Below are 10,294 nucleotides of genomic sequence, written 5' to 3' on the forward strand. Positions count from 1 at the left end.
TTCATGACGTATTTCTATGGAAACAGAAACTGCAGTTGACCAATCTGTCTACAGATCTATGGAAATGAGAAGACATTAAAACTAAGTCAACCAATCTGTCTATATAGATCTATGGAAATGAGAAGACATTAAAACTAAGTCAATGCTTCAGGTCAGGTGTTAGGTTTTTTCAAAGCCTCCCCCATGACCTTGAGAATGGTGGTCTCTTCAGTCTTTGCCTGTCTTTTCAGATGAGATGATAAACGGTCTCTTTGCCTGTCTTTTCAGATGAGATGATAAACCGAGGTCAAGTGTGCAGCACACACTAAGTGAATATAGAAGCATTTGTGTGTGGGCTGCAGCACTGGCAACAGTGCCTTGCTGACTTGTGTTTATTTAAAGTGGTGTTTCTATTCTGGGATAGTGTGTGTTCCTTGGTGTTAATTTACAACAGATCTATTTTAGTTTTATGGCATAACAAATCAAGTTGCTGCTTATCCTTTACTAGTTTTAGGCATTACTGTTCCTAATCAGCGGTTTCAACCTTTTTTTTTGTGTTTTTTTTTGTTGAACTTTTTGTTCAAACTTGGCCATGTTTATGTAAGCTTGGCCATGTTCATATAAGTGTCAAAAAGTGAGCTGAAAGACTGTGCAGTCACAGGTCTTAGCTGCACATGTTATTCTAAAACGGATGAATAAAGATCTATATGTATTGTGCTGTAATAACAACACATACAATTCATATCAACCATGGCCAAATCTTATCTTGAAAAACAAACATGCTCACAGGTAAACAAAAGCCTGCATGCAATGAAAATAAATTTGGAAAAAGCAACATGCTGTCTCCAAGAATTGTGGCCAAAGTTTTACACAGAAAAAATATAATGAAATCCAATGTTAATGGGAGATTATGCAGCATTACAATATCCACACACAGACACACACACACAGTGTGAGTGTGTGTGTGTGTGTGTGTGTGTGTGTGTGTGTGTGTGTGTGTGTGTGTGTGTGTGTGTGTGTGAGAGAGAGAGAGAGAGAGAGAGAGAGAGAGAGATTAAAGTCACACCTGACAATGCGTGATCATATATGATAACACATGACACTGATTATCAGCACTGTCCGGCATCAACCAGATCACTGATAGTGATAAACTGAGTGAGTAAACATGTCCCAGTTGTGGGAAAAAAAGAAAAAAAGAAAAAAAAAAGGCAGAAAAAAAGTGACACATGCACACACACAATGGCTAGGATTTCACTTTTGATAACTGTGGATATTTCATCATTGTTGTGCAAGTTTGACCATTGGTTAACTCTTTATTAGTTTATATTTGGGGTCTCATATCCAAATTTATGAAGTACAAGAACTAAAACATTTTTCTTTTCTTTTTTTTAAAAATCATGTCGACTGAAAGGACAAAGGGATACTATGAGTATGACAGACTTTGTGATAGCCATTTTTTAACTGATCATTATCTGAACCAAAACACCCACAAATTCTGTTATGGCTATGCTAAAAATACCTGTGACTAGTCAGCATAACGTTATTCATGCTGTGAATTTCTCTGGTCAAAATCACTGGGGAAACTCTGTATTTTGACATTTGATTAAGAAAATCTTAAGTGTGTGTGTGTGTGTGTGAGAGAGAGAGAGAGAGAGAGAGAGTACTTGTATGCATGTGTTAATTCTAAAACAAAAAAACACATCAACACAATCATCTCCTTTGATCTTGAAAATGAATGCATATATGATTAATCCCTTTTTTTGTTTTATATATAGGATTTATATTACTATGTACATGTCATTAACACTATGTTTCCAGCCCAACAGTCCAAACAACACTCACACTGACAGATGACGGCTCTGAAAAACCACTGTCCACACACGTACACACACTTGGGTTTTGTGTTGTTTATACATGTATGTATACACTCTGGTTTTGTGTTGCTTCATTTCCATTTCTGTGGCATTACCCTCATCCTGCCCAATCTGAATGAGACCCAGGTTCATTAGTGCTGCTGCAAAAATTTCTTCAAACCTGGAAAGCTTCTGAATGTGTATGTATTGTTAGTGTGCACACATTTTCAGCTTCATCAGTTGTGGAATGTGGGCGTACAGAGAGAGGCTGATGACACGTGACAGACAAGATGAAGCCAATGTTCTTCACCCCCACCCCCCTCCCCCACCCGCCCACCTCACCTCCTGTCTATCATCTGCCCATCATATGTTACCATAACAGAAACTGTTTTCTATTTTCCAGCACTGGTTTTACCACAACAAAAACAGTTCTTCATCCTTCAACCTTGGTTTATCACTGATCTGCACTATCTCTCTGACTCTCTCTGGTGCGTGCACACACACACACACACCACCATTCATCCAAAAACACATAAATCTAACCTGTCAACCGCCTCACTAACTCCGAAATAAATACCACAGCCTTAGAGCTACGTTTACAGTACTAAAGTGAAGTACAGTGCAAACCAATCACACATGGACATGGTAGGAATTCTGGTCAAGATTAGAATTGGACAGGATCGGAGGATGGCAGACACAAGCAATGCTTGGTCACAGACAAAAAAAGCAGCTGTACATTTGTCATCATACACTGATACAGCACTTTTGGTTTTATCTGGGGTCAGTCCACTGACTCAGTGACTAGTTCAGCTTGCAAACCAGAGGCCATTAGTCCCATAAGTGAAACAAATAAAACTGGGTCACAGACATCAAGCCTGTCCACATTAGTCGCAAGTTACACCCAAATATTTTCTAATTCAATAACCATTTTCAGATAACTTTTGCATCAATATAAGCATACTGTATTCAAGTTTATTAGACATGCATTATTACTATTATATATACATAAATATATTATTCTAATGGTTGTCTAGACTTGATTGATCACATGTGACTGTACACAATGATTTCAATTATTCAAATGATTCAGATTCCATGGATCTATTAGTCTTTCAGAAAATTGTTTCTGTTTTTAAAATAACTGTTGTCAATGATTTCAAAATTAAAAGATGACTGAAATAAACTTCACGCGATCAAAAAGCATAACACTAAGCGTATTTTTTTTGTAAAAAGATGAACAAAAACGCTTTAAATTATAATAATACTAAAGACCAATATCCCCTGGCCTGACAGGAATAATCTTAAGAACAATCAATAAATCTATTACTTTAGTCGGCCTTTTTATGAGATTCTGGATGGCAGTACTAAAAAAAAGGAAAAAAAAAAGAGTGACATATGTTTATAGCAATATGGACCCAACTTTTAGCCCATCCACAGTGACTGAGGCCATCCTTGAGCTATGAGAAACAGCATCCTGCTGTGTATGCAGAAACTGTAAGTGGTGTTCAACAACAACAAAGAGAGGCAAGGCCTTCAAGACTCACTTGTGATAAATTAAGTCCCCTAGCATTAACTACAGAGTAACTTCCCATTTTTACTATCTGCACCAAAATGTTTGCAAAATAAATAAAACTTCCATGCTTAGCAAAAGAAGTTCCTGTTTGAACAAAAAATGATAATAATGACTGCTCTTGTTGTTGTGTCAGAATAAGAGGTCAAAGTGCCAAGTTTAGAGAATACAAAAATTATAAATATAACAGTAAATGCACTTTGCATATAATTAGGCTTCTTTAAAAAAAAAAAAAAAAATTTGCCCATCCCAGAGGTGCAATATTGTTTTAAACAAGATGACTGGAAAGAACTGAATTTTTCCTATTTTTATGCCAAATATGGTGTCAACCGACAAAGTATTTGCAGAGAAAATGTCAATGTTAAAGTTTACCATGCACACACAGACACATGGACACACACACACACACACAGACAACCGAACACCGGGTTAAAACATAGACTCACTTTGTTTACACAAGTGAGTCAAAAAGAGTGACACACAGTTACATTCACATAACACACACTGACATACATGTGCACATGGGATCTTAAGAAAACTGAGTCAGTGTGTGTTGTAAACACAGAAAAGGTTGGATTGTTTGTTCTTGATTCTTTGGACTTAAATGTTATTCACAGGAAATTATAGTTACTATGTTAGCTTCAAAACACTGCTTCTTTTGTTAAACTTAATGTCATCAAACATTCATTCACTGATTCAGATTGCATGCATCATAAAAACTGAACATGATCAGTGATGAGTGTGCATATACATATATATATAATGGACGACATAAAACAAACAAGAGAGGCAAGGCCTTCAACTTCAAGACTCACCTGTGATACACTTAAAAAAAAAAAAAAATCTAATCGTTAAAATGTGTTCTGTATTTGTTATTATAAAGCTTCGCGTTAAAAAAAAAAAAAAAAAAAAAAAAAAAAAAAAAAAATGTCCTAACCAGATTCGAACCCCGCGTGTTCGGGTGAGAAGAAACTGCCTTATCCATTACACTATCGTGGCTCCTTAACTGATGTTCTAAAATTTAACATTTGAACATACTTTTTTAAAGGGCGATAAATCAATTGCAGTATTCGCAGTGAGAACGCTGTTTAAATCATATTATTCTGGTGTATCTTGGGCATTCAAAAAATTTTTAAGGGCAATAAAAGATTCTTTTTAATCGCCATCGCTGCAATCACACTGCAACATTTAGCCGTTTTCACTAGATCTAGATAGATGTACAAGTTTAGTTACACCCGCCGGGAATGTAGTATGACACGCTCGATTTAATTTCTCTCTTATGTTCATTCTAGTTTTATAGTTTTAAAGTTGACATGAAAATTTAGTATTTTGTTAAACTAATAACATGTAGAGCCAAGTACAAGTACTTCTAAACGTCGTATGAAGTGAAAAGGACTTCATTTTGAGAAAAGTCAAGACTGGATATTTTTTCGTTTCATCGTGATCAGTTCAAGGGTATTAACTCGCATGGTTTACAATTTTTAACTGTGAATTCCGACTGATTCTGTGAATATTTTTATGGCAGTTTGGGGCATAATCCAGTAAGTGATGAGGCATTCACAAATCTTTCTCTGAATAAAATTCTCTGAATTTAACGGTCTCCTTCTCCAACTTTCCATCACATGTTATTGTGTATTGTCCATTGAATATAGGATTGAACGGGCAAGTCAACAACTTGAAACAAAATGGCGTCATTCGCGTTCGCGAAGAATATGAGCATGCGCTTTGAATGTGTATTAATATGTGTACGCAATTGATTTTTGCCCATGACCTTCAGGGCTCAGCCAACAGACCTGTAAAGTCCACTCGTCGTATTGATTTTAATATTTTCCGAAAAAGACCACTTGGGCGAATGAACATAGTGAAAGCCCTGTACACAGAGTAAAACACACAAGATTTTTATGTACTGAGTATAATTTCAAAATGTAATGTTTAAGATGAGAAAGATCAGTTTAAAACAAATTAAGTCCTCTAGCATTAATTACAGAGTAATTTCCCTTTTTTTACTATCTGCACCAAAACGTTTGCAAAATAAATAAAACTTCCATGCTTAGCAAAAGAAGTTCCTGTTTGAACAAAAAATGATAATAATGACTGCTCTTGTTGTTGGGTCAGAATATCAGATCAAAGTGCCAAGTTTAGAGAATACAAAAAATATAAATATAACAGTAAATGCACTTTGCATATAATTAGGCTTCATTTATTATTTTTTGTGCCCATCCCAGAGGTGCAATATTGTTTTAAACAAGATGACTGGAAAGAACTGAATTTTTCCTATTTTTATGCCTAATTTGGTGTCAACTGACAAAGTATTTGCAGAGAAAATGTCAATGTTAAAGTTTACCACGGACACACAGACACACACACAGACAACCGAACACCGGGTTAAAATATAGACTCACTTTGTTTACACAAGTGAGTCTAAAATGTGGCATGTAACTAAGAGACATAGAGAGAGAGGTGATGCGGGGTGTATTTGTGTGTGTGTGTTTGGGGGGGGGGGGGAATACGGAGACGAAACTGGATTGGATGGCTCCATAGTTCATGCAATTTCTAAACACTGAGCAATAGTTTTAGCATAAAAAATTACATAAATCTGAGGACAGACATGCACATTCACATTTTGCACTATACATTTAAATCATAAGTGATGTACTCAAATTTGACAACTGTGAATTTATCATCACCCACGATAGCCTAAAGCTAGCACCCACAGTACACTTCTGTTTTCTGACGCAAACTAATCCTAACGACAGTCTGATGAGTGAAGGTATCAAGTAAATTACAATGCAATTTCAAGGTAAAATTCAATTTAGCCATCCCAGGTAAACTACTATCTTGGCAATAGTACTAACACTTAAATCTTCAACAACTTGATCAACTGTATATGATCATCTTAAGACTTAACAGTTAACTGCTGTTTCTCCTTATTCATATCTATCTCTTCTTAAGTACTGAATAACTGATATGTAGATTTATTTAGTGTTTAAATAGTTAAGGAGGGACAACAGGCAGCAACTTACTGCTTTAGTTCAAAAGCATATATATGTGTCACTAATAGTAGTACTATCCACAAACATGATTTCTCACATTACTGTCATTAGTCACAAAATAGGAAACAGAAAGTGACAAACTGTTAAATGGACTGGAATTAAATAGAAACAAGGTGAACTACAAGGAGGGACAACATGCAGCTACTGTTTTAGTTTGAAAGCAAATGTGCTAGACTACTTTCTCCATAATTTACCACATTAGTCACAAAGTGGTAAAAGGAAAATGGTGAGTTAATAAATGTCTAGAATTGGAAAGTAAGATTAGAACTAACAGAAGGTGAAATATAATTATGGTGACCAAGCTAAAACTACACATGAATTGCAACAAAATGCCTGGAATTGGAAAGTGAGATTAGAAGGTGAAATATAATTATGGTGACCAAGCCAAAACTCTACACAAATGAACTGCAACAGTAGAATTGAAAAATGATTAGTAAAGCAAGCAGCTGCCTTCCCCCTTCTCATCCACGTTCTTCACCCCAAAAGGGCAGATTTCCATATTAAATAACATTCACCAGTACAACTTCTATTGTGATATATACAAGTGCTAAAATATGATTTTATAACTTTTTTTAAAAGCAACAATGTTATAACTTGTGCCTGTGGAGCGAAATGAAGAACACCAAATAATGTTTTGATTCCTCATGGCTTTTCTTTTCCAACAAATCGATATCTTCAATGAAATGTATGAGAAAAGAAGTTCGTTATCTACTGTTGTTATTTTCTGAAACACAAACTGAACAGGCTGGGGTCCCTGCACTTGGGCTTAGATCCATATGGTTCACGGTGGCAAGACGCAGCGCAGCTGTTGGCAACGACTTCGTTTTGCCTCCTGACCAAATACGGCAAAGAAAAACGTTCTCCGAATGAATGATCATAATTTTGTTTGTTTTACATGAATGTCGACGTAAGAAACCATCGTAAAACAACCCATACAGATGCATAAAGTGCAAGGTGGTTAACCCATAAACAATCCGAAAGTCTACGAAACACCCGTTCGTACAAAGACGACCCGACGACGGTTTGCCAGGTCCATATGTTTCTCAAGATCACAAAGAATTTTTACTAAAAATGGTCACATATGAAGATGAATACAAAACACAGATATCTTCTGTCTTCTTACAGTCGACTATAGATTGGGGTTCGTCTTTCAGAACGACTTTTAGAAGAGGAAACGACCAACCTAGACCATACCAAAGAAGGGTAAGAAAATTGCGGAGTCTGCATTTCGGCTCACAGGCTAAGTAACATTTCACACCAGCTGCAGCTAAAACCAAATGAAAAGTATACTTACTTTAATCTTGGAGTATTCCTCTATTGCACGCAACGCTGAATCTGTCAACTTGAAATGAATAAAGGTCTTATTTCCGCTGGTTGAGATGTTGGAATCGAGACCGTACTGTTCACCCTCCACCAGTGCCGCGGCCATTTTGCTCTAACTTGCAGATGGGAAAATCTGAAACCAATGAAATCACGTTGGCGAATAGTTCCGAAAATGTACGAGTTTCGCCGATGTTATTTTTGGATGACCGTATTTACGTGAAGCGTGGAATCGCCCACAACATGTTCGTGGGTAAGTCCTGTGTGTGGGTTTTCTTCTCACCGTGGATTTTTCCTGGGCTTTGGGATAAGCACGAATGAAATCCAGATTTAATTGAACTGTTCGAAATGAAACCATGTGGCATGCGTTGTTCCTGTTTCGTTTCTAAAGGGGTTGGGGCAGGTGGGCTGAATATCGTTCCGCTCTGTGCTCGCACTGTGACGAGAGCATGCGTGTTTTGCCCTGACACCACACAGCATGACCTGGTGATAGCTGTTAGGTGTTGTTGACGATAAGCCCTTCCACTCTCTCCTGTTCCATCCCACTCCCCCTTTGTTACGTGCTTCTGGGCTACCGATTGGTTCTTTCGCACGCGTTTGCGGGGCCTTTTCATGAGAGAGAGGGGGAGGAGACGGAGAAACACCCCCCTCCGTCGTTCTGCGCTTGATCACTGCGGCTTGCGATTTTGTTGTAAACAAACCCGAGGTTCACACAAAGTACAACAACAAAAACCATGAGAATGATTGTAAAACAAAACTATCTCACCCAGTAAATCTCTCTGTCTCTCTCTCCGGCTGTGTGTCAGTGTGTCACGGTGTGTGTGTGTGTGTGTGTGTGTGTGTGTGTGTGTGTGTCTGTGTGTGTAGTGTGTGTGAGTGTGTGTGTTCCATCCACACTCCAGTTATTAGACTTGTACATGTTTAGGAAATTAAACCCGAGTCATGAAAAACTGACTCCTTTACACATAACACTTCCCAATTCGCGATGGTTATTCCGGCCGAACTTTCACCACCACCCCTTTTTCTTCCCCGGCCCTCATGATTATCTCATCTCCTTAATCAGTCACCCATCATGTGTTAGACTCAGTTGTGCATCAAATGCATGCTTATGAAATTACAAGTTACGTTTACACATCATACTTCCTAAGTCTGGTAATTCCACCACTGACGACGTGACGGAGTGACCGACACCGCAACACGAACTCCCGGCCGACTTGTTTTGTTGTTGTTGTTTTTCCCATTATTTAATCCCCGGATATCTCAGTCTCAGTCCTCAGTTCAGAGTCACTGCCTTGCAAACCGAAAATCCTGATACCGTGTAATAAACACTGACGAAACCGCAAAGTACTTAGTACATGATGAAAAAACCGGGAATGATGAACATGCAAGAAACAGGCTCCGTCAGCAGAACGATCAGTGGCGTTTAGGAAAACAATAGAGAAAACATGATAAAGCCACTGCCGTGACGAAAAAACACACTGACAGACAGACAGACAGACAGACACACACACACACACACACACACACACACACACACACACACACACACACACACAGGGCCTTACTTTGAAATACCGACTCTGTCGTCAGTGCAACTGCGAAACTCACAAAGACGCTACGGGTTGTCAGTGGAAGTCGGTGGCACGCTCCGATCCCTGTTGCGTCACAACGAAAAGAGCAACTACCGGTCACGTGCAGGACTGACAGTTTTAAACTGAATGTGATACTGCGAACGTTGGTATAGTTATCTTGTCAGCGAGTCCGTCGTCTGGACATTTTGATAGTCCGGATGGAAACAATGGACTTGAAATGGTGGACTGCGGGATAAGATAGGAGGATTACAGTCGTCCAGTCGCTGTCAATAGCGCCCCATATATAGTAAACATTCTCCGCTCAGCATGCGTGCATGCCACTGTGCCTTTTTCGCCGGGAAACTTGATTCAAAAACGACGGAGTTGTTTACTGACAGTTGGCTCAGCGCACTTTTGTGACTAGTTGACCCACTAATTATGTCGGTTTTCCGGCTTTGCCGTTGCGGGAGAAGGGGAAATTTTTAGCAGACGTTCGACGGATTCATTCGTCGCTTCTTCATCTGATTTTATGCCTCCGTCCGATTCGAGTCAGTGCTGAGCGACATATCAGTCCCGCCTATTATCTCCGTGTCACTGAATCGATCCGCGTCAGTCAGTGGTGGATGATAGTTAACTTCTCGTCGGACGAGATGAGAAGCTCCGGCCGGGGATTATAGCATGCATTTTATAGTAACGCAAGCTTCAGTAACGAATCCCCGACAGCCTATATAAATACATACATACCATACATCAGTAGTACATACATATATACATACATATGCTATACGTATGTGTAACTGTTGGTTTAAATAATCTTCAATTTTCAACAGTACACATGATTACAATGCAATCAATGACAAAAGAGCATCAACAAGCTGAAAGCTTATACTGTGCTCACAACGTTGCCCTTCAGTTTTAACATGACGGCTGATGAACCATATTATCAAG

The 10,294-nt window shown here is 38.5% G+C and overlaps 1 protein-coding gene across 4 annotated transcripts in view; it reads right to left on the minus strand.

The window, feature by feature from the left end:
* LOC143297023 (RNA polymerase II elongation factor ELL-like) overlaps positions 1 to 9,600 on the minus strand; it is a 28,428-nt gene extending 18,828 nt beyond the window's left edge. For 3 of the 4 annotated variants that reach the window (XM_076609170.1, XM_076609171.1, XM_076609167.1), the window contains exons 1-2: positions 9,341 to 9,600; positions 7,750 to 7,911 (exon numbers count right to left, since the gene is read on the minus strand). In XM_076609170.1, coding sequence (XP_076465285.1) covers positions 7,750 to 7,884 — 135 coding nt within the window. In that variant the 5' untranslated portion in view covers positions 7,885 to 7,911; positions 9,341 to 9,600. Of the gene's footprint in view, positions 1 to 7,749; positions 7,912 to 8,058; positions 8,239 to 9,340 lie in introns of those variants that run through there. The other variant, XM_076609169.1, reaches the window with a different exon arrangement.
* Between the last annotated feature and the right edge of the window lie 694 nt (positions 9,601 to 10,294).

Source organism: Babylonia areolata, chromosome 22 (genome assembly GCF_041734735.1).
Source record: "Babylonia areolata isolate BAREFJ2019XMU chromosome 22, ASM4173473v1, whole genome shotgun sequence".
NCBI lineage: Eukaryota > Metazoa > Mollusca > Gastropoda > Neogastropoda > Buccinidae > Babylonia > Babylonia areolata.